At 44.9% G+C, this 21922-nt stretch overlaps 1 protein-coding gene across 1 annotated transcript in view; it reads left to right on the top strand.

Annotated features, from left to right (window-relative positions):
- Positions 1-21922, top strand: part of kif26aa (kinesin family member 26Aa) — a 62142-nt gene that overhangs the window by 17473 nt on the left and 22747 nt on the right. The window contains exons 3-4 of the mRNA XM_077017604.1: positions 787-1221; positions 7412-7620. Of these exons, the coding sequence (XP_076873719.1) occupies positions 787-1221; positions 7412-7620 (644 nt within the window). The remainder of the gene's footprint in view (positions 1-786; positions 1222-7411; positions 7621-21922) is intronic.

The following is a 21922-nucleotide window of genomic DNA, read 5'->3' as shown; positions in this document are numbered from 1 at the left end:
ATTGTTGGGCGATGTAGGACGTAGAATAGCGCAGCTGTGGAGGGTGGTTGGGTCGCTTTTCGGGTCAAAATCAAGGAGCCTTTTTTCTTCGTTCTGCTGTTGTTGTTTATGTTCGTTTGATCGGATTGAAAATGCTGTTTGTATGGTGTTTCAGACCAGTTGTTTACCATCTAATACTGGTTTTTTAATGGATTTGGATGTTAAACGTTATGAACTTTTGACTCTTTTCGTGTGTTTTTCACGTGTTGTACACGTGTTGTTTTGGACGTCACAGGTTTTTGCACATTTGAATTTTAACTTTGTAGTTATCTAAATTTGCGCATCAACAGAAGACTCAAAATATGTAGACTGATTGGTGATTGGTCCCTCCGTCTCTCTCTCGCTCTATCTCTCTATCTCTCTATCTCTCTCTACTCTCTCATAATCTCACAACTTTACATCAATGAGGCCTTCAGCAGCTCATGAACACAGCACAGCACTATCTCAATATCCTATATATTACAGACTCTGTAATCCCTTTATATCTGGGAGCTGTTAACTAATCTAATGCCTTTTGTGTCTCAGTTTTTCAACTGAAGTGGGATGTTTTTATCACTTGCACTTTAACACAAAAATGAATTATAACATTGATAGATTAAGATATATCCTCAACTTTTTTGAAAGGAAAACAAAAAATTAGGTTTGAAAGTTGTGATCATGCCGGTTGGTAATGAAGTAATTGCAGAACAAGATGACCACCACTGAACGTTGGAGCTGCTCTGAGTCAGATCCCTTTCCTACTTTCAGGACTTGGGCTTCACGGCCTTCCCCCTCGATAAGCTCCAGGCTCTGGAACGTTCTTTGAAGGACCAGGCCGCCGACAGCCACTGCGAGCAGTGCGGGATTCACCTGAACCGGCTGAGGCTCCTGGCCCTGCGTTCCGCCCTAGGGCGAGACTGCCCCCCTGACCAGCAGCCCAGGACCACCTCGAACCTCCTGCCGTCCCGCCCTTCCTGGGAGCGTCTAGACCAGAGTTTGGCGTGTGCCTCCGGGCAGAGAGCTCCAGCAGCCGGTGTGAAGCAGAGCGAAATGGGCTGGATCAAGAGCACCGGCGCCGGGATGGACGCCAAGCCGACCTGCCTCTCCACGGTCGCCCCGTGGAGCACCCATGCACAGCTTTATTTAGAGGGGGTGTGGAGTGTGTCAAGAGTCAGCGGAGGATATCAGCACCAACACTCGCAGGTAAGTGTCCGAAACGCAGCCTGACGTTGCAAGGCAGGCAGAGTTAATGGGCCGGCAACGCACAAGGTCAGGTTTGCAGCTCCATATTATCTTGCCGTATGGAAGCTTTGACCTGATCGGTGTGGTGTGTAAGCTTGGCTGTCGGCAGTCGGGGATAGTTCTTCTTCACTTATACCGATTCGATCGGCTGTGGGACTGCACAGCAAACGCTGTTATCCGTTGGGCGTTAGGTGGGTGGACCTACATAAACATGACGTTCACCACACAGTGGCTGTCTTAGTCTTGCAATCCCAATCCGTGTCCCTATGAGTGTGGTTTCGCGGACGTTTGGCCTATAGCGTTATCCTGAGTTCCAGGAGGATTTTTCATATGGGAGACCTTCATCAAAACGTGTAATGGGGTTGATTATAATCTTGTCATAGGGCTCTGTTCAAGTTCAGGGCCAAGGCTCAAATATTATTGAGGTTAAATGGATGTCATAGCAAACCTGGAGAATCTTCTGCTGCGAGAATGGCATGCCATCTGTTCAGGAGGAAATTGTGTTAATAGGACAGAATTCTGTATGTTATTATTGCGAAATTAATATCCTGTGTCAAAATTGGGGAAATGTGCTGAGTGTTAAATTAGATGTTGAAATGGTACAACACAATCCTGCTTCAGACCTACTGTTATTAATATGAGGAGCATCTTTTTTGAATTTTTGCAGCAAAATGACATTATGAGGTCATGTGTAGTTTTAACCAGGAATAGCGTGACCTCAACAGAAAACGTTCAATGACGTTCTGGGGTGTATTTATGTGTGAAAATACACATGACTGCTGGGTAGAAGGATGATAGAAAATCTACACGTGGCTCTCCATAAAAATAAAATGAAAGAGGTTAAATTTGAGCATCAGCTACTTCTGCCTCAATTCCTTGGACAGGAAAGGAACACTTGCCCACCGCACACTTACTCAAAGCAAGTAATATTGTCTAATAAAATATATTTCCCTTGGCATGCTAACTAAATGACTGAACATTGGAAATGGATCATTATTCTGTGGACTGCCATCTCTGCCTTTGGCCTTCTGGAGGCTACTTGACATTCCCTTCAGGATACAGAGTGTTGTGCTGCACCATTAGTATTGGGAATGCCAAACTCTGACCTTAATACCTTAGGCCAGCCATGTATTATATATGATGATAACTGCTACGTTTAAGGGTGAACTAACATTATATGACAGTATGTAGTTTTAGCTTCGTTTCAATGCACTCTGCAAAATTGGATGCATAATTCACGTGTGAAACTTAATCTGCCTACAAGGTCAAACCCGAAAGCTTAAGTCAGCGTACAGGTTTAACCAAGTCCAAGTTCTTCACGTTAACTCTCAACGTCTGACTCTCTTAGATGTCTCGGTTGCTAATTATGTTAGTTATCTGATTATGAGGCGAAACGTTGAAGATTTCTGTTCCGTCATTGATAAGCACTGCATGTTCAATGTTCAGCACCCAGCCGACTCACTGTGTTCTCGGGCATGTGACTGTGACTTTTGTAGTTCTGTGAAAACTCCCGATTGCAGACATGCTGTGGTATCTTGGTTTGGTTTATGATTACAGAATCACAAAAATGTGAGCTTTTGTTTAGTACATGGTCTGCACATATAGAGTACAATGTAGTGTTTCAGCTACAAAGACCTTTGACAATGCACTATGAAGAGAACTGAATACTCATCATTTCTTAAAACCAGATGTTTAAAAACTGTACAGAAATTAATATTCAGGGGAGAGGGTCTTGGTCATCTGTTAATGGGACTACAATGGGATTATCAGATTTTCCAGGCAAATTCAGCATTTTCCATTTTGTTCTGGGTGAGTACAATAGTCTACCATGTTGAAGTCTTTATTATTTTTTGGCTTATTGTAGTGATGAATGATATGATAACGCAGCAGTATTACCGATTTACCCAAACTACATTAATAGAATTACACCCAATTTCTCAAAAATTGCAAATTTTCTTTTAAATCAATGAAATGCAAAATAACACCTGAAGTTTTTGAGATGTGTCACCAGTAAAGGTGATTTCCAAAGAAAACATTTGTGGAAGAAAGCAGCAAAAGTTAAGACAATGTTTAAATGGGCTAAATGCGTTTAATGTTCAATAAATCAATAGCCACAATTAAGTGAAACATGAATTGAAACTAAAATTTCTGATTTGTAAGTGTTGTAAGTACTGAATAAATAATAGAATGAATGAATGGTGTCGGAAGATGGCACTGGTCTGATTATTTTACTGTCCTGACACAATGTTAGAATTATCAGCCTTCAACATCTTTCTGGAGTCACCTTTGAAATACACAACAGAAAGACCCTCATCTGCATTAATTCTGCACACGTCATCTCCACTCTCAAAAGTCCTTTCAGGCTAAAGATGTCTTGAAGGTGCAATATTTTAACCCACTTGTATTTTGCACCCTTGTGCAGAAATGCACACATTCATATTCATTAAGGCAAATTTGCAAAACAGTCAAACATGCAGTTTTGCTCATTTGAAAGAAGCACTATTCTTGGACGGATGTTTTTGTGTTGTATCAAGTGTTTAATGTATTTTTGGATGCAAAAAGTACCTTTAAGTAAATCAGGACCTCGGTCTGGACATACAGATATCACCTTTAATCTTGTCAAAAGGCGGTAAGTCTATTCCCACAGTCCCCTTGCACATTCGGTGTGTCAGTGTTGAAGTGAAGGCACGCTGTCTGGCCTTGTATCAAAGGCAGAAGAGGACGACCATCTCACAGGGGCTGAAAGCAATTAGACCTTGAATGGCACAACCTATCCAACGTGCACAAAACACAAGGTTGCTTCGTCCCTTTGCTGACCGTTTGTTGCGGTGAGATGTTTCGAGTGTGGCGGCCTTGATTGAACGAGGCATGTGCACACGCGTGCCACATGGCTGACACGTGGCCATCGGTCCAGCCCATTAGTGAAACAGCCTGAGAGTGTAGTTACACCCACCGGCAGCCAGGGGCTACGTTTCACCGCACCTCATTTAAGTTGATCTCGTGGACAGACAGGGGGATGTGGATCCTGTTTTTCTGCAGTTCAGGGCCAGTTTGGTCCGTTCGTTCCCAGGCCTGTATGTCACCTACAGCGAACTAATAGGCTTCCTCTGGCAGCCTGTCTAATTTGGGACATGGACGGCCCCGCGTCGAGATGCTCTGAGCATGTGGCAGGAAGCCAGCACTGCAAATTGTCAACAGATGGGACTGCAGCCTCACCCAAGGTGAGAAAAAGGCAGCTGACGTCCATCTGGGACGGGCGCGTGCTCGACTGCGCACGTAGGGCCGGATCGAACCCCCCCAGGTGCCCCCCCCCCCCCCACCCCCACCCTTAACCTGTCATGACTCCGAACCTCTGGGAAGGACACGAGGGCATCGGGTGCTGCGGAAAAGCAGAGTGCGGTGTGTCTCACGACTTCCAACTGTATTCGTTCTGAAGGTCCTCTTCCTGGAAAAGAAGCCCTAGAAGATATGATCAGCCTTACACCGGCGCTGCCATTTGAGCCACTTAATCTGGAGATTTGCTGAGTCTGTGTCCAGTAGGTCACACACAGAAACAACAGTTTTTTTGATTGCTGTATTGGTGGCCCCGAGGTCTTTTTGTCATCTGATGCACACTCTAAATGGATTTGGGTTGCCAGAAGGATTTCATTGTGTTCCCATGTGTTGAGAGTGTAGTGGTGCCTAGATGACACCCTTGTGTGTGTTTGGTGTGTAAAGGAATCATGAGAGAGAGAGAGAGAGAGAGAGAGAGAGAGAGAGAGAGAGAGAGAGAGAGAGAAAGAGAGTGAGAGAGAAGGTGAGAGTTTACAAGAGTGTGAGTCAGTGAGCAAAAGAGAGTGAGAAATAAGACTGATCATCCATGTGTGTGTGTGTTTGTATATGTGAGACAGAGAAAGTGCGATAGGATAATTAATTTGGGTGATTCAGTCAGTACAGCTCATGTAAGTGCTTCAGCTGTGCTTGACTATAAAGTCTAAGGCTTTTAACGTTGATGACAGCATGATATAAGGTATGCTAATGTGCTATATCGAATATACCACCTTATTGGCATTAATTGAAATTAATGTCCACCCCGCTGAGCCCTCCATTTATCGATCCACTCTGGTAGTTTCACACTTGGGATTTCTGAAGCACCTTAACGCAAGTTCAACTTAATTAGGGGAAAAAAACAAGCCTTCCATTTTGGACTCAAAATGTCCATCCCAGCATCCCTGCCGGGCCCTAATGGCGAACGCTGACGTGGCGGTGTAATTAGTACAAGTGTGAGGGGACACGGATTATCGCACACAGCTGCGGTGGGTGTTGCAGACGCCGTTCTCCAGGGCCACCGTTCTCAATTCTTCTGTGCTCGTTATCTCACCATCAGACTGTCAGCAGATCACGGGCCTCCCAGTTTTCCGGGTTCCCGCGTCTCCTTCGACCCCGCTGTCTCTTTCCGCAGGAACCGTGCGTTGTTCTTCATGCCTCGTTCCTAGTCTATGCTCTTTACATCTAGGACAGACTATCCCGATGCTGCCACAAATCTGTAGCCGACAGAGATATGCACTTACAGTTCAGAGGCTCTAAGAAGCAAAGCCCTGTGAAATAGAATCGTCCGCAGAAGAGTATTACAGCATCAAAGGGGTCATTGCTCTATAAGATGTAATGAAGGGTTTATTAGTCCCATTCCATGGCTGCTGGCAGACGTTTTGTAAGAAATATAAATGAGTACATTTACCATGATATTAATTGGCAGTATGCAGAAGCTATGACCCACTGCCTGCCTGGCGTTAATATCTCTGGGATCTGCTCTTCAAGATCTGTATATATATTACCAGCATGTCACAGCATTCTTGTTCAAGATAGTTAACAACCAGTCATGCAGCACAAGCTGGTAATAAATTGCAAATTTCGATAGAAAATTAATTAACCTTTTACAATATTAATATAAGAGTGAAATGTTTGAATTTCATGGATTCATGCAGCATTATTTATGCGTGGTCTGTGCTGGATTAGTGTGTCAGTGCAGGTGGGCGTGTCAGTATGCAGATACATAAGTATTGGTGTGGTGATGAGTTGACAAGCTTTGGGTTCCTTCTTTGCTCTGTTCCTGCTGCTGGTGGTTCAGTCCAAACAGCTGGCTAAAATGTTCCGGATATGACCCAGTGCCTCTGTCACGGCCAAACAGATGCTGGTCAGAAACCTCAGCACACATTTGTATTTGATGTGGTGCCACTGCGTTTTATTTGACGTGCTATTAGGGACGGGCCTTCAGGGCTAAAGAATGTTCATATCGCCAGGCTGGGCGTATTTCTTCCATCTCAGGTTTATTAAGCCATGTGCTTTAGTTCTAATAACACTTTAAATGTTATGTTACGGGCACCATCAGGCCCAGGCCTCTAGCTTTAGACCCTTCACTCACTAAGCGTGGACGATTTACTCGTTTCAGGGTATTGAAAGACAAGCAGAACGGATGATTTTTGGATCTTGGTGTCTTGGTTAAAATGCTTTTTTACTGGTGAACGTGAACACGTGAACTGGTACTGTTATAATACTGTAGGTTGTTATGTTAGGCAGCCTCACTGTGAAACAGACCTGGTGCATGGTGATCTTATAAAAGTATACGGCTCGGTTGAATGATTGATGACTCCTTCTCTGCTTCCCTTAGGTAACCACCAATTACATAGTAACCCTTGAATAATGTTAAGCTCAAGTCTGGCCGTACTAGAGGAAAAACCCCTAGGCTCAAAACACTTGGGTCTCATGCCCTGACTGAAACTACCGCCTGGTGGTGTTTGTGGTTTAGAGCACTTGTGTGCGTAATCCTGTTAACCAGTGGTTATGTGAGCATGGATCAGTGTAGTTTAATAAGCCCCAATAACATGAACTCATTTTGAAAGTCGATATAGAGGTATACACTAATAAAGTCTTCAGGAGTGCTAAACGTTCTGCCCTGCTGAGTGGTTGATATGTCTGGGATTGGTTCGTTCATTCCGTTGTTCATTCATGCTTTCCTCCTTTTCTTTTACTACAGTCGTTTTCAGCCAAGTCATTCAGGTAACTGCTGGTGCTGCCAAGATAATCCCCTGGAATAACGGAAAATTAGTTTGTATCGTCATTTCCTGTCTCACTTAAGTCCTCTCTTGTCCCCTCTCCTATTGTCTCTCTGTAGGGTCAGACTGCCAATAAGGATACAGCGTCCTGTGAGGCGTATCGCTTCGGCCATTCCAGTCCTGCTCCGCCCCTGGCTCTAGCAGCACACAGGCACACCACCACCCACAGCCAGCCCACACCACCGCCAGCCCGGCCCACACCACCGCCAGCCCGGCCCACAACCTCTCCTGCGCCCCATGCCGGCTCCGCAACCTCCTTCTTCCTCAGGTGAGCCCAGCGCCCCCTGCAACCCTTCACTACATCTTCAGACAGGAACCATATGCGTTTACACCCTCCAGGCGTAGGGGTGGGGATCGCGCTACGGCCCTGGGAGAGCTTCATGGCCGCAGGCGTAACGCTGCGTCTCCTTTAGCGCCTCCACGTCCTCCTCGCTCCCCGAAACCTGACGCTCCCCGTAGCCTCCGGCCATCCTGTCAGCACGAAGCAGTTCTCCTGCCTGTTGACCCCGCAGAGACGTGGGAGGCTGCACACCTTAACGAGGGGCAGTGTCATCAGTCAGAACCGGCACAGAAGTGCCTTAAAGGCGGAGGACCATGCTTAGCTAGCAAAAAGATGCCCTCCAGGAGAACACCTATGTATCACATGGTAATGATACTAGCTTAGAGTACCAAGTGGATATAGTCATGATTTTTTTGGGAAAGCTTACTGCTTTTAAGAAACAATTTAGACCGAGTCAGAAGTGTGTATGCTAAAGTGTGTGTACTAGATGACTATAGCTATTTTCTGTCTTTCTCTTTTCATGGATTATGCGGTGTTTTTGATGAGGATTCTTTTTTTCAATTTTTGTTTTTGTGCTTACTACAGATATGTAGTACAAGAAACATCCTTAATTTTGAGAAGTGCTTTATAATACTGTATCTACAATCATCCATTTTTTCAGATTATCCACAAGCATACATTTTTTTCAGATTATAGATGGAAACACACATTACTGCCTGTTAAAGCAAAAATATCACTGTTCAGTTCTCAGTAAAAAAAAGTGGTTACAGCCTACACTAAACTAGTAGAAGAGCTCACAGTTGCAGTTTTCTCATTTGTGATCAAATTACTGGTCACAGTGACACTTATACAAATATACACATACTACAATTTCTTTCTGTGTGTGTGTTTGTGTGTGTGTGTACGTGTGTGTATATACAGAAGGATGAGACTGTGTCTGTGAATAGGATGAGTTACTTAGATGTGTTGGACTCTAATTGTTTTGTGACCATGCATACAATTAGATTATCAATGTTCGGTTCGGGTCTTTGGACCTGTGTGTTTTATTACTGTCATTTATTATGTTAATTCATGCATATCCCGTCGATATAGAGATCAGTCATTTGGTGTGACTGCTGAGGGAGAAAGAGCAGTCGGCCTGACCGGGCGGTCAGGTGGTTTCTACTCTCTCCTCACGTGGTGAGATGCATATTTCCTACTCACACAATAACCATTTGAGGTAAGGCCATTTTGCAAATGAACTGAGACTGACAAACAAAGTGTTTTACTGCATATCGCTCAGCAGATCGCCTGTGGGCACTCTGCGTATGGCTTCGGCCTTTCAGGCAGGCAGGGGAGGGGCAGCAGCTCTGTAGTCTGTTAACGCTCACGCTTTGGCCTTGACTTACCAGTAGGCACACGCACACCTTGTCCAAGGTCTCCCAAGGAAAGTTGCCATGGTTGCACAGTGGTGGGAGTGAAGGTGGAACAGGCGGAGAACGAGAGAGGGTGAATGGCAGCGTGTAATTTTCTGGAAGCCTGGCTTTTTAGAAGCTTTCTCTCGCTCCGGGGAAAACGAATCTGGGTCCTTCCTTTGGCATTCGTAGACAGAGAGGGTTGGACCGCGGCACGTCGGTGACGGCGAAAAACGCAGCCATGCTGCATAACGGTGTTGTTTGCTTAAGCTTGTCTCTGGTGCTACTGCACAGGAAGAGGCTGTCAGCATGAAGCGTGGGGCTGTCAGCGTGGTGCCCTCTGAGGTGGGATGCTAGACCCGTCGACCCCAGTGGTTGACCAAACGCTGCTTGAGAACGCAAGGGCTGTTATGGCGGTGTTATGATTTGACAGGGTAGTAAACAAGCTAGAGGGAGTGAGAGGACACACATGTACGCACACACCCATCCACGCACATACACACAGATACTTTTGTTGACCTTTTAGATGTTGCTTTTTTAATTTATTGAAATCATCTGTTAGAAATTGTGTACACTTATTTACATTTAGGATCGTGAGGGGGACAAATTTAGCTTTTGGTTAACATTTTGTATTACATTACACAATCCTATGTTAACAGAAAAAACAAAACAAAACATTACTACAATGTTTAAAGGTTATGAATCCAATTTAGCATGAGCCGAAGGTACTAAATGTCAACAGCTGTTTTCTGTCTTTCTCGTTTCATGGAATATGTGATTAGGATTCATTTTATTTTTTGTTTTTATGTTTGCCGTAGTAAACTCCTCTCTTTAAATAAGAGATATGAGACGACATATTTAATGTGTGTGTCAAGCACTGGTTATTGGATGAAACTGTAACCTCTGTACACACAATCATCCAATTCTGAACACTGATGTTTGGCATCATCTAAATTCCAGTAGAACTTATGTATATGTATATGTATAATATATATGTATAATAATTATAATATTCAAATTCTATTAATCAGACCCACAGAAATTGACCTGTGTGCAATAATCCAGACCAAAACACAACAGCTTGGCATGTGTACACAACACAACGTGTCACATACATGGCATTTGCTTTAAATTTCAAGGCAGGCTGTTGCCATGGTGTAGCGGGGGGGGGGTTGCTGGGAGCATGTGAGTCGGTGATTTTGAGGGAGTGAGACAGACATAGTGTTCATAGAGCCCCAGATAAGAGGGGAGTGTTTGTGCCTCCTCGGAGCGGAGACCGGGCCACCTGCTGCCGCCTTGATGCTCAGACGCACCTGCCCACTGTTCGTTTCCCCGTAGGTTTTATCACTCAGGTCTGCTAGCCGCATGTGCAGGAATCGCTGTGCTGTTGGAGAGGCTGTTCTGAGCCGTGTGCCATGGTGAATCGCTGTGCTGTTGGAGAGGCTGTTCTGAGCCGTGTGCCATGGTGAATTATTCAAACGGAGGCAGACAGATCTGCCGCTTGTTGTGTTAGAAAGAAATTGCGTGTAATTGCAGTGCCCGTCAAAAACGACGCAGAGGTGACCACGGTTCATGTGCTCGACGTCTCTGGCCCCGCAGGGCAGCTGTGTGCTTTTAGCAAACGCTTGTGGACTTTACTACAGAATTCAGCGCCACTGACAGGAATGTAAGCATTCCTGCAAATAGGTGCAATTAAGCACAGAGATGTTAACGATGACATACATTGTTAGTCCCTGCAAATGTCTGGGTGTCCATGAATATGTATGTATCCTGTTTTATTGCAAGGACTTAAGAACATCAACTGAACATTACAAAGGGGAAGTTTGTCTCGAGTTGCTCTCTTGCCCCTTGAGTTGCTCTCTTGCCCCTTGAGTTGCTCTGATGCCCCTTGAGTCGCTCTCTCACCCTGTGGTGATTGTTTTCTGGATCTCTGGCTGACATTGGACTGATACTCTTCCGCTTGCGAGTTTTTGCCAAAATGCTACTCTCTTGTTCTGAAAACACTTTTAACCATTTTAATTGGAGCTTTGTGTCACATTATGTAGACCTATTTCCATGCGTATGTAAGCTAAATTGCTCAGCTGAACAGTTGTCCTTAGTGCTTGCTGAATGCATTCCTAGTGGATCCCTAATTTCCCTGTCTTCACGTGTACAGCGTGCAGTCACGTAGGGGCGAGGCAACAGCGTTGAGGGCTTAAACCAAGCGATGTTAAGCGCTGAAACAAAACAAAAACACTAATCACAGAAAACAGCAGTTTGACGAGTTCAGCATCTTTCTTTTTCACAATAGGCCTACTGCAAGACACAGTATAAGCCGTTAAGCTGTTCATTGGGTTGAGGACTAGAAGACACTTAGACTTATTTTATTATTTTCCAGCTTTGGTCTCTTTTGGCTAATTCAAAAGTCACATGTGTACGTAAAGCTAGACACATGCAATTCAAACAAAAATGTCTCCCTGATATTGATTTACATGTTATTTTTAGCTTGTAGCACCTTGTTATGTTGCTGGTACTTTACTGCCTGTGCCATGACCTTTGATAACAAGCAACGCTGTAATGGTGTTTTCTCGTACCTGCACACACACACACACACACACACACACACACACACAAATGAACACTCACACAGACGCATACTCACACATACACACTCACCCACAATCACACTCTCACACCCTCAGACGTACACATCGCTCTCAAACACGCACAATCGTGCTCCGACACACACATACACACACACACACATGCGCACACACAAGCAAATGCACTAAATCTACAGTCTGATTCTGCTTCTGCCATAAATTCTTTGGGAACCTATAAACATGCCTGGCTCCCATATGCCTTATTTGTTTATGGAGCCTGAACTCTTCTAGCTGTGCTTGCAGGGCACGAGCTGGCTTGTCATTCCCCAGACCGCGTAAGTGTTGCTGGCAGGCGTAGCGCCTCGTGGCCGTTCCCGTCAGGCCGGTCCGTGCCAGGGGCTCCGGGTGCCCCGCCCGCTCTGAGCCTGAGCATAAAGAAGCACTCGCTGTCCTTGTGCGTTGTCCTCTCTGTCTCTCCTTCTCTCATTCTCTCCATCTGCACGTGCTTCTGCTCCTCTGTGGCTCTCTGCAACATTCTCGTTTTCTCCTTCTTGCTCATTGTTTCTCTCATGTTGCCCCTCAGACTCCCTACTCCTCTCTCTCTCTCTCTCTCTCTCTCTCTCTCTCTCTCTCTCTCTCTATTTCCAGCATTATTTCTCAGTCCCTTTTCTCCTTCCTGACAAGTACCTCATAAAAGCGTGTTGAACACTCTCAGAACTGAGTAAAAGTAGAAGCAAGCATAGATCCAAGCGTTTGTGTTAGAATCTCTCTCTCCCTCTCTCTCTCACTCTCTCTCTCTCTCTTTTTTTCTCTCTCTCCCTCTGCTTTTCTCTTCTCCAGTGTGTGTGTTTGTGTTGGTGCGTGGTCATGTACGCTTGCAGTTGTGTAGCCCCGTATATGTTTACACACACGGTTGACTTGACAGAGACTAAAGCCATAATTACATTTCATTCTGCTTCTCTGAAGTGAAGAGAGAAATCAGTGTGAGGGATCAGGAGGGAGGGACAAAATGAAGGACGCACACAAAAGACAGAGAAAATGAGTCTCACACGCTTGTGGAAGTGTGATGTGTGTCATAAACACGCCACTGTAGCACAATGAAGAAAGTTCAGGAGGAATGTACCCACAGTCAGCTGTGTGCTGTTAGCAAGCGCTTGTGGACTTTAGTACAGAATTCAGCACCACTGTTAGGAAATGTGAAGTCAGAGCATTCCTGCAAACAGAGTTGCTTACAGTGAGATACATTGTCAGTGAGTGAAACTTTGCAAAGAGAAATCAGAGGTCAGGAGGGAGGGACAAAATGAACAAGGACGCACACAAAAGACAGAGAAAATTAGAGTCTCACACGCTTCATCGGTGGAAGTGTGACATGTGTCATAAACACACCACTGTAGCACCATGAAGAAAGTTCAGGAGGAGAACTGTTTCCTCCCACTCACCTGTCATCCAGCATCAGAGACAGGCTGCAAGAAGAGTAAAGCAACATCATTATTTTTAGCCTGTCTGCGTCCCATCTGCTGATTGCAATAAATGTGACTGATGAACCAGAAGAGGCGGAGAGGCCGCGCAGATAATGAGCCAAATTATGTATGTTTATCATTGCGTTGGTTATTTTGCTCCTATCGAATATTACTGTAAACTCGTAAAATGGGTGCACGTTGAAATGGTGTTTGTCTCTAGCGTAGACCTTCAGTCTTCGCGTGTTGGCCAAACCACACACTATGGCCAAACGACACTGCAGTACTGAGAAGAATTTGGAGGGTAGAGTACTTGGGCAACATAATTTGACAATACTTAGAGAGCTAAGTAAAATAGCTAGTTAATTGTTGCTAATTTGTCAACTGTCAACTGACAGTATATGTGTGTATATACTGTATGTTGGAGTGAAAACACTCCAACACTATTCTCACAGAATCAAATAATTAAGAATCACATTCTAAGTGTTTACACATCAATAATATCATTATTTAGAAATTTTGTAATGAGCAAAACTCCAGAAACAGGAGTTTGATTCTCACTGTGGCCAAACGACACTGCAGTACTGAGGAGAATTTGGAGGGTAGAGTACTTGGGCAACATAATTTGACAATACGTCTCTCTGGGGGGAATGGAAATCTAATGGTATGTCATTGTAATTTGCTAAGTAGAACAAATCAGTGTATTTTCCAGGGAGGTATCAGCGTCGAGCGTCCTCTCCTTATCTTCTGTCCAGGCTTCTGCATGCAATCACACTCCCACCCCGAGACAGCTACCAAACGCTTCACGTTTAAGAACAACTTGTTAAATACTGATGTGCTAATAATAAACAGCCTACTATATCACTCAAAGGTGAAGATGTAGTAGCTCTGGTAATGCTTGAAAATTGCAGTTGAATTTCACTAGACACCATTGATCTTAAAATTGTGCATTTTGTTAATGGGTAGGAGCGTAAGGTGGATCTAAAGAGTAAAAAAATAATTCCAGTGTTTCTTAACCTACTTGTTCCTTAATCTTGACTAAAACAGTCATGAAGCTACTCTCCTGTCACCTTTACACTGGTACATATTAAAGATTTCTTACAGCTTACAGCTCATCTTACGTTTGGATCAAAGCTCATGTATCAAACTCATGTGTCGTCAGTCTTTTCACGACTCATGTTTATGAAGATGAGTTCAGAGTTCAGAGTATATGTTCAGAGTTGACCCTATAGGTGGGACTCACAGATAGATATGCAGTATGCACAAGAATTATGATAATCTCCTGAGGTATTCACGTAACCCTACTACAACCCCTTATTTCATAACCTGTAGGCTAATAGTGTTCCTCCTCATCTGTGAGAAGCATACATTTTGGTCTTTATGAATTAACGTCTCGTCTGCTTTATTCAGAAATAGCATTTGGTGGGCGTTATAAGGCCCAGCCTTAAATAATGTAAGAACTGTCTACATTTACCGAGAAGTTGCACTCTAAAATTTGAAAAACTGGCACACTCATATAAAGTACTGGCGCATAGCTGCCTAATGGCTCAGTTGTAGCTGTTTAGTGTCTTATCCTCCCTTTGTGCTCAGTTATGCTTCAAACTGCTATTATCATTCAAATGTGAATACTGCTCATTTAGTGTTTAACAGTTTAATTTATTTTGTACCCACAGAGAACCGCCACTTTGGGAATTGGAGGCTTTCGGAAACAAGTCCAGTGTGGCTTCTGCAATCATTTCACTTTGAAATTTATTCACTGTAATTTATCGGGTTTCGGGCTGGCTATCTGCCAGAAATACTTTACGTAGCCCTCTGCGTTCATCTGCGTCTAGGCCCCGCCCCCTTGTGTAAGCCCGCCCCCTCCCCCAGCCCCTCCTCTCCTGCCCTACCTGCCTAATCCTGCCTCTCTCATTTCACACTCCAGGCTGCAATGGCTGAATGCTAATAAGATCACTTGAGATTACCTGCTTTTTTTCACTTTTAAAAAGCACCCCCCCCCCCCCTCCTTTTTTTTTTTTAGCTTTTATCATGGTGCTCGCCACATGAAAAAATCATGGACACTGTAGATTGGGTCTCTTTCGCATTCAAGAGGTTAAGGGGAATATGAAATAAAGAACAATGAAGGAATACTTTTCATCCAAATATTGACAGTGGATAGTGGCGGCCCTGGTGTGCCCGAGCCAGAGTGTTTGATGTTTTCCAGTCAGTCTGAGCATCGAAAATTAAGGGGGTCGCTCCACGGTACCCAAATTTGATTCTCCCTAGTGGCTGAATTGAAGAGAGAAAGATGTAGGTCTGCTCAATAACAGAACCGCCTTGTTCTCCACACAGCTGAGCCCCTGTAGCTTACTGCCATCAACCACTGTTCGACCTGTGGGTGGTCACATTAGTGTTAATGTTTGATTAGTGCCAGCTCCATATGTAGCCTCCAGCTGAAGTCCCTCGTACCCATCTCGATCGGTAAACCCCTCTGGGAGACTTCAATCAAAGAAAAAAAGTTCTGGGGGGGGATTGTACTACCTATGTGCACCGCAGTGGGGTCAGAGGGGCCCACTGGGTGCTGATTGTTGATAACATATCCAGACATGCTAGTGTGCTCCGGAAAGCATTGCCTGGGCATGGAGCTGCTGCCCCCTGGCATTACACAACAAAAGCCCTGTACGTCCCTTGGGATGGGGCCCCCACGCATTAAACATCCAATAAGCCATGCATCAGTGGGCCTATGATATCACCAGAAGCAGCTGTCAGCTAGCAATGCAAAGAACAAAGGTTTTGGCAGAAAAGAAAATGGCCGCCCAGCAGGTGGTGCATGTACAAACAGGTGAGGCGAGGAGGAAGTGAATCCTTGGGGTATGGCACTCGGGACTTAGCCACAGTTACCTAGCCCCCATGCTGTATATTTAAAGGTTTTAAGTTAGAGTCTCCATTAGCGCTCACTTGTAACCCATAGACACATTAGTGGCTTTATCTTTGACAAGAGGCACTCAGGGCAAATGAAAGAGATCACGGATTGATTGCCCTAGCAAGTGGCTCTGTGAAAGCCTTTATAATTTAAGATTCCTGCTTTAACGTGGATGTTTACAAAAGCTGAAGGGATGAAGGCAAAAAAAGTTGTACTAACCCTAACAGAAAAGGGAGTTTTTGTGTATAAATGTTTACATTTTCAAAATGTATAAAAATTCTTCCTCATGTTATCTTCTGTATCTTTTTGTTTCATTAAGAATCTAGAGAAATCTTCAATTCAGACTCAAATGTCAGCACCTAATCGGTCTGCATTATATCCCTGAAATGATGGCCTGGGATGATGGCTTCTGCCCCTCACATGTCTTACGATAGCTGGTGGATATCTCAATTTGAGCTGTCTGGTTCATGTTGCTACACCATGCAGTGATTTCATGGACACATATACATTTGATAAGAAAGTAAAATTTGTAAAAACTCTTTCCTCCCATGATTTCTCCTGAGTTTTAAATGGCTCTTTTTTGTACTATTTATTTTGTTTTGAAATGTAACGCTGGTGCTTGGCCTGTTTTGTACAATCTTATATTCTAACGTATCCCACCGACTTGTGAATCCATATTTTCCTTGCTCAGTGTTAGCAAATCTTATCTCTAGCTGGGCCAAAGCACCCTCGTAAAGCAAGTGGGATGGATGTCCTTACACACCACATTATAGCTGTCAGCTGGTGTTTAGAACAAACAAGAAGTAGGATCATTGAAACCTTAATCAAAACTGGGTCTTAACTGTCTTTCCATTCTCGTGCTGTGAAACCCACCATCTCTCACAATGACGGATACCAATTGCACCCAAACACTTCATCACTCTGTCATTCACAGATTTGGATTGGATCCGTTTTCCATTTAAGCCTCTCTTTTGGAAGGCTGTCATATAACCTCTTATCGGCCACTCAATCCTCCTGTTGCTCTAAGCACCTGTTTTAAGCCACAGCTGTGTGATTAAATTCTGCTTTTGAAAAGTTGCCCTCTGTGCAGTTAAGGACTTAAGGTCACACCAAACCCCTAATTCCGCTACGCTATCATGAGGACACGACCAATAGCTCGACTCTGGCCAGTCGGGAGCGTGGCATGGTTCCTCGTAGCTTTCGGGCATTCAGACAAATCCCTGCACAGAGACAAAAAGGGGTTTGTTTTCAATTATGGGTTACCATTCACTTCAGAGAGCTGAGCATTAATTACTCTCCACTCCACTATTGCATTGCAGAGACCAATTCTTTAGAATCAACCTCAAATTTTCCTAAATAACCATCAAAGATGGAAGGATGACATTAACCAATTTAACAAACCTTGAAAAGACCCAAGAAGAAATGAGGCCAATTCAGCCTCATTCACATTACTTAACCAACATTCATTCCCTCTAAGTTAAATCAGCTTCAGGCTTATGCCAGACTGACCGATTACTTTACTCATTACTGTTAGCAAGAATTTGGAGATCTAGAATTAGTTTGGGAGGCACACCTAGCAGACACTTCAAGCTTTTCTTTTTTTGATAGGGTGATGCTAAATTTATTGATTAGAAAATGCACATTTGGCCATGGGGTTCCAAAGTATGATGAATCAATTTAAACAAATCACAATTTTTCTAAATCTCTACCAAATAAGAATGTCCAGATAAGTATTAACATCCATGTTTTGTACAGTTAGCTTGGGGTGCCCGCTCTTTGTTATCTAACCACACAGGTTAAAAGAAGCTGACCAGAGCGGTTTGTAAAAACATTAATATCAGCCTGCTGGCTGAGGCCTTGATTAACATGTCATAACTCACCCGCTCCTGTAATCTGTACACAGTCTTTGTCTGCTTTATCTACACATTGATTTATCCTTCAGTACTGCTATCCGTCCTCAGTAAAGCATCCCTTCATCCATCTCAGAAGCTTTAATTTGGACGATGCTCCATCTTTTTCCTGACACCCCTTAATTTCCCATAATGCTCTGTATTGTCTAGAGCCATCCGTGTGTGTTTGGTTATATATGTGTGTTTTTATAATAGGAAGTACACTTAAGTGCTGGTGTAACTATACATACAAACCCCATCCACACCCCTCCACCCACTACCCTAATCTCTTTGAAGTCCAACAGAATCAGAATATGGAGCTCCCATGTGCTCATGAAGTATTCATGTCATACATATCGTGGGGGCGTGATGGTGTGTGTGAGTGCTGTATATTGGAGTTGCTTGTATGATCCAGAGAAAGAAAATGTGCGTATCTACGTGTGTTTGTGTGCGTGTGTGTGTGCGTGTGTGTGTGTGTGTGTGTGTGTGTGTGTGTGTGTGTGTGTGTGTGTGTGCGTGCTCGGGCGTATGTGTGTGCGTATACCAAGAGTGTGCTGCCTATCAGAGTCGCTTTGCGCAGCAGTTGTGCACTGCCGCTGCGTCTGAGAAGTGTGTGAGAAAGGGGGGCTGGGCGGGGAGGAGAGAGAGAGAGAGAGAGAGGGAGAGAGGGAGGTGAGAGTCATGCACTGATTGAGGGAGACGTGGAGAGGAGCAGACTGGAGAGGAGAGGAGGGACCGTTGGACTTCTGCCAGGGTTTCCCAGCAACAGCAGGAGCAGGAATCGTCTCCCGTTCCCACTTCCCGGTGGATTTGCCATTTCGGTTTGGGGTTTTTTTTTCCGCCTTTTCCGCGTGCGGCGGGACTCCTGTCATCCTTGAGTCCACCGGAAGAGAGGACAGTACAGCGGAGCGGAGAGGGGAGTCCACGTGGGGCCGGGCTCAGCGCACGGGGGGAACCAACGGTCTGGGGTGAAAGGAGAGTCCAGGAACAGAGGAACCAAGAAGATAAGGGAGAAGGAAGAAAGAGAAAGCAAAAGTAGAGAGAGAGAGAGAGAGAGAGAGAGAGAGAGAGAGAGACACTTTGAGTCAAAACCATGGAATAAGAAGGAACTTTGACCATGGTGAAGAGCAGGGATGGATAAAATTATTCTTAGTCTCAGCTGCTGTTGAGAGAGGCAGACGCCTGCATGTGCAGCACGGTGAGGAGATGCAGAGCGAACCTTCTGAGGATTCCTCTTTCACACGCCACTCACCGCCCGTAGCCAGGAACTAAACTGACGGTAGACCACCTGTATGAAACCCAGAACGCTCTTCTGATGGATGAACTCACCGGGTAAACACGTGCTGGGTAAACTCCCGTCATGTTCAGCGCCAGCGTTAAGGACAGGTCATATCTCCCCTCTCCCCCTAGCCGGTGTACGCGTCCCCTGTGCGCTCGCTGCCTGTCTCGCCTGCGTCTCTGATGAGAGCCCCGTCCTCCTGCGTGCGTCTCCTGCCCCTGCTCCTGGTACCCCACACGCCGCCCGCCCGCTCCTCCTGTTTACCTCTGCCCCGCTCGGGTTGGCAACCATGGAGCTCCCTGGTACCGGTCTGGAACAGATGAGGACAGGAACAGTGTCTCTAACCTCTTTGCTGTTATGAACTCTAAAAAGAGACAATGGATTGGAAAGAATTGTAAGTACACCCATTTGCCGATTTTTGTATGATCGGGGGCAGCAGTTCCAACCCCTTCACTGACCCCTACCCCAACACAGATTTTGTTTAATGTGATTTCGTCAAATGCCTGATAGCATATACATTATGAATTTGAGGTCCCTTTGCAATGTCAATTAATTGAAACCCCCATTAGAATATATTTTTGTGTCCAAGTTAATTCGATTTTGTCCTAATTTGTCAGTTACATTTTTGTGAGGTGGGTCCCAGTTCCCGGTGAGTTCCCTAACATTAGCATGTGGTGAGGGAGAGAGCCGTGAGCCCAGGGACAGGGGGAGATTTAACAGGTGGCTGGCTGCTTCCTCGCAGAGTCTAGTCTAGCATGTCTCAGTCAGTCTAGCGCACGATGTGTGTGTGTGTTTTTTTTTCGTGGGTCGGCGGCGTCCACCACGCCTGACAGATATCTCAATCCCTTCGTGTTTGCGTGTCGTGGCTTTCAAGGCTGGCCGCTCTCTGCCCTGTATTAGTTGTGGATGGGTTCTGAAAGTGTGGGAAGCTTTTCAGGAGCTTGGCATGCCTGGCTCAGTGAAGTAACCCCCCGCCCTCCAATTCCCATGTGTGGGCGTGGGTCCTCTCTTTATGTTGGAGGGGTATGTGTGTGTGTGTGTATGTGTGTATGAGAGAGGTGAGGCTTCAAATAGGAAAGGCTTTGTCTCCAGAGGTGGGTCCGGGGCGAGAACACCCTCCTTTCTCTCAACGTTTTTTTCTGGCCCTGTTTTTTTTTATCTGCCCCAACCCCCCTCCCTCTCCCTCCTCCTCATCTTGCCGTCCTCGTTCACACCTCTGATGGAAATTCAATATTTCTTCCACAGAGGACAGAGAAATTTGCATTACGACTGCTGGCATGTGTTTAGCCTCTATATATTTGATTTTTACATTTTTAATGTGACTATACATCACCACAATTCCACAGATGTGTCTTCCATACTGAATACTGCAGGTTCTGATCTCTCTCGTTTGCTCTCTCTCTCTCTCTCTCTCTCTCTCACACACACACACACACACACACACACACACACTCACACACACACACCTATACACACTCTTACTGCTTCTCTTTCTTTCACACATACGCATGCTCAGACACACACATGCAAATCCCACAAGGGCCTGCCTCTGCGCCCTTCACGGAGGCTGTAATTACACAGTGTATTCTGTGATTTTGCACCCCTGAAGGGACTACACTGAAGAAGGTAGGCTGAAGAAGGAGCAAGTAAAGAGAGAGAGAGAGAGAGAGAGAGAGAGAGAGAGAGAGAGAGAGAGAGAGAGCGGTAGTGGGAGGGGGTGTTGTGGGGTAAAAGAAGAGCATTTGTCCGAGACCGAGAACAAAAGTTTTTAATGAGATCAGACTCCTGTTTTCCAACCCCGTGAGCCGCATACTAAGTCATTTTAAAACATGAACAGGTACTTGCTTTACAGTATCTTAAGTTGTTTACAGAACATGACATGAAGCATTTCACTTTTTTTTCACATTGTACAGTCAAAATGTAATGCTAATAGGTCAGCTCTGACAGGTCAAGAGGGCGGCGTGGGCCCTAATGGTGTGGGTCATTCAGACGAATCCCTACACAGAGGCAAAATTGTCTGTTTTCAACTGTGGCTTATCACTGACTTCAGAAAGCTGAGCATTAATTACTCTCCACTCTACTATGACTTTGCAGAGGTTTGAGACCAATTCTTTAGAATCAACCTCAAATTTTCCTAAATAACCATCAAAGATGGAAGGATGACATTAACCAATTTAACAAACCTTGAAAAGACCCAAGAAGAAATGAGGCCAATTCAGCCTCATTCACATTACTTAACCAACATTCATTCCCTTTAAGTTAAATCAGCTTCAGGCTTATGCCAGACTGACCGATTGGCTCATTACTTTAGAAATAGTAATAATTGGTGGTTTCAGGGTGCTCACCTATCAGACCTTACAACCTTTTCTGTAATGCAGGCAAAATCGAACGCCGAAACATTTAACCCTTTTAAAATGCATGTCTGCCAAACCAACAGCTTCTAAAACCCTTATGAGAAAACCCAGTACTTGTCTTATATACCTTTCCCTCCCTGTGGGCTGTGGGCACACACGCGCGGGACGAGACTGAGGAAGAGTGTGTGCACCACAGTGTGCAGTGACTCGTGTAGTTTTTTTAAATCTCTGAGCTACAAACCATTCTGACTCCCACTCTCTTATGCAGTTCAGCTATTTCATTTTACTTCCCGTAACCCTACACTTTACCATCCACATACACACATGTACAGTACAGTTCATCTTCCAGTGGAACTTGTGATGGCACACAGTGCAGTCTTAACGCCCTTCTGTTCTGACCGATAAATGTGCTTTTGGCATTGTGTGCTCAGAA

This window comes from Brachyhypopomus gauderio, chromosome 9 (genome assembly GCF_052324685.1).
Source record: "Brachyhypopomus gauderio isolate BG-103 chromosome 9, BGAUD_0.2, whole genome shotgun sequence".
NCBI classification, from domain to species: Eukaryota; Metazoa; Chordata; class Actinopteri; order Gymnotiformes; family Hypopomidae; genus Brachyhypopomus; species Brachyhypopomus gauderio.
This window is presented reverse-complemented; position numbering and strand designations above follow the sequence as displayed.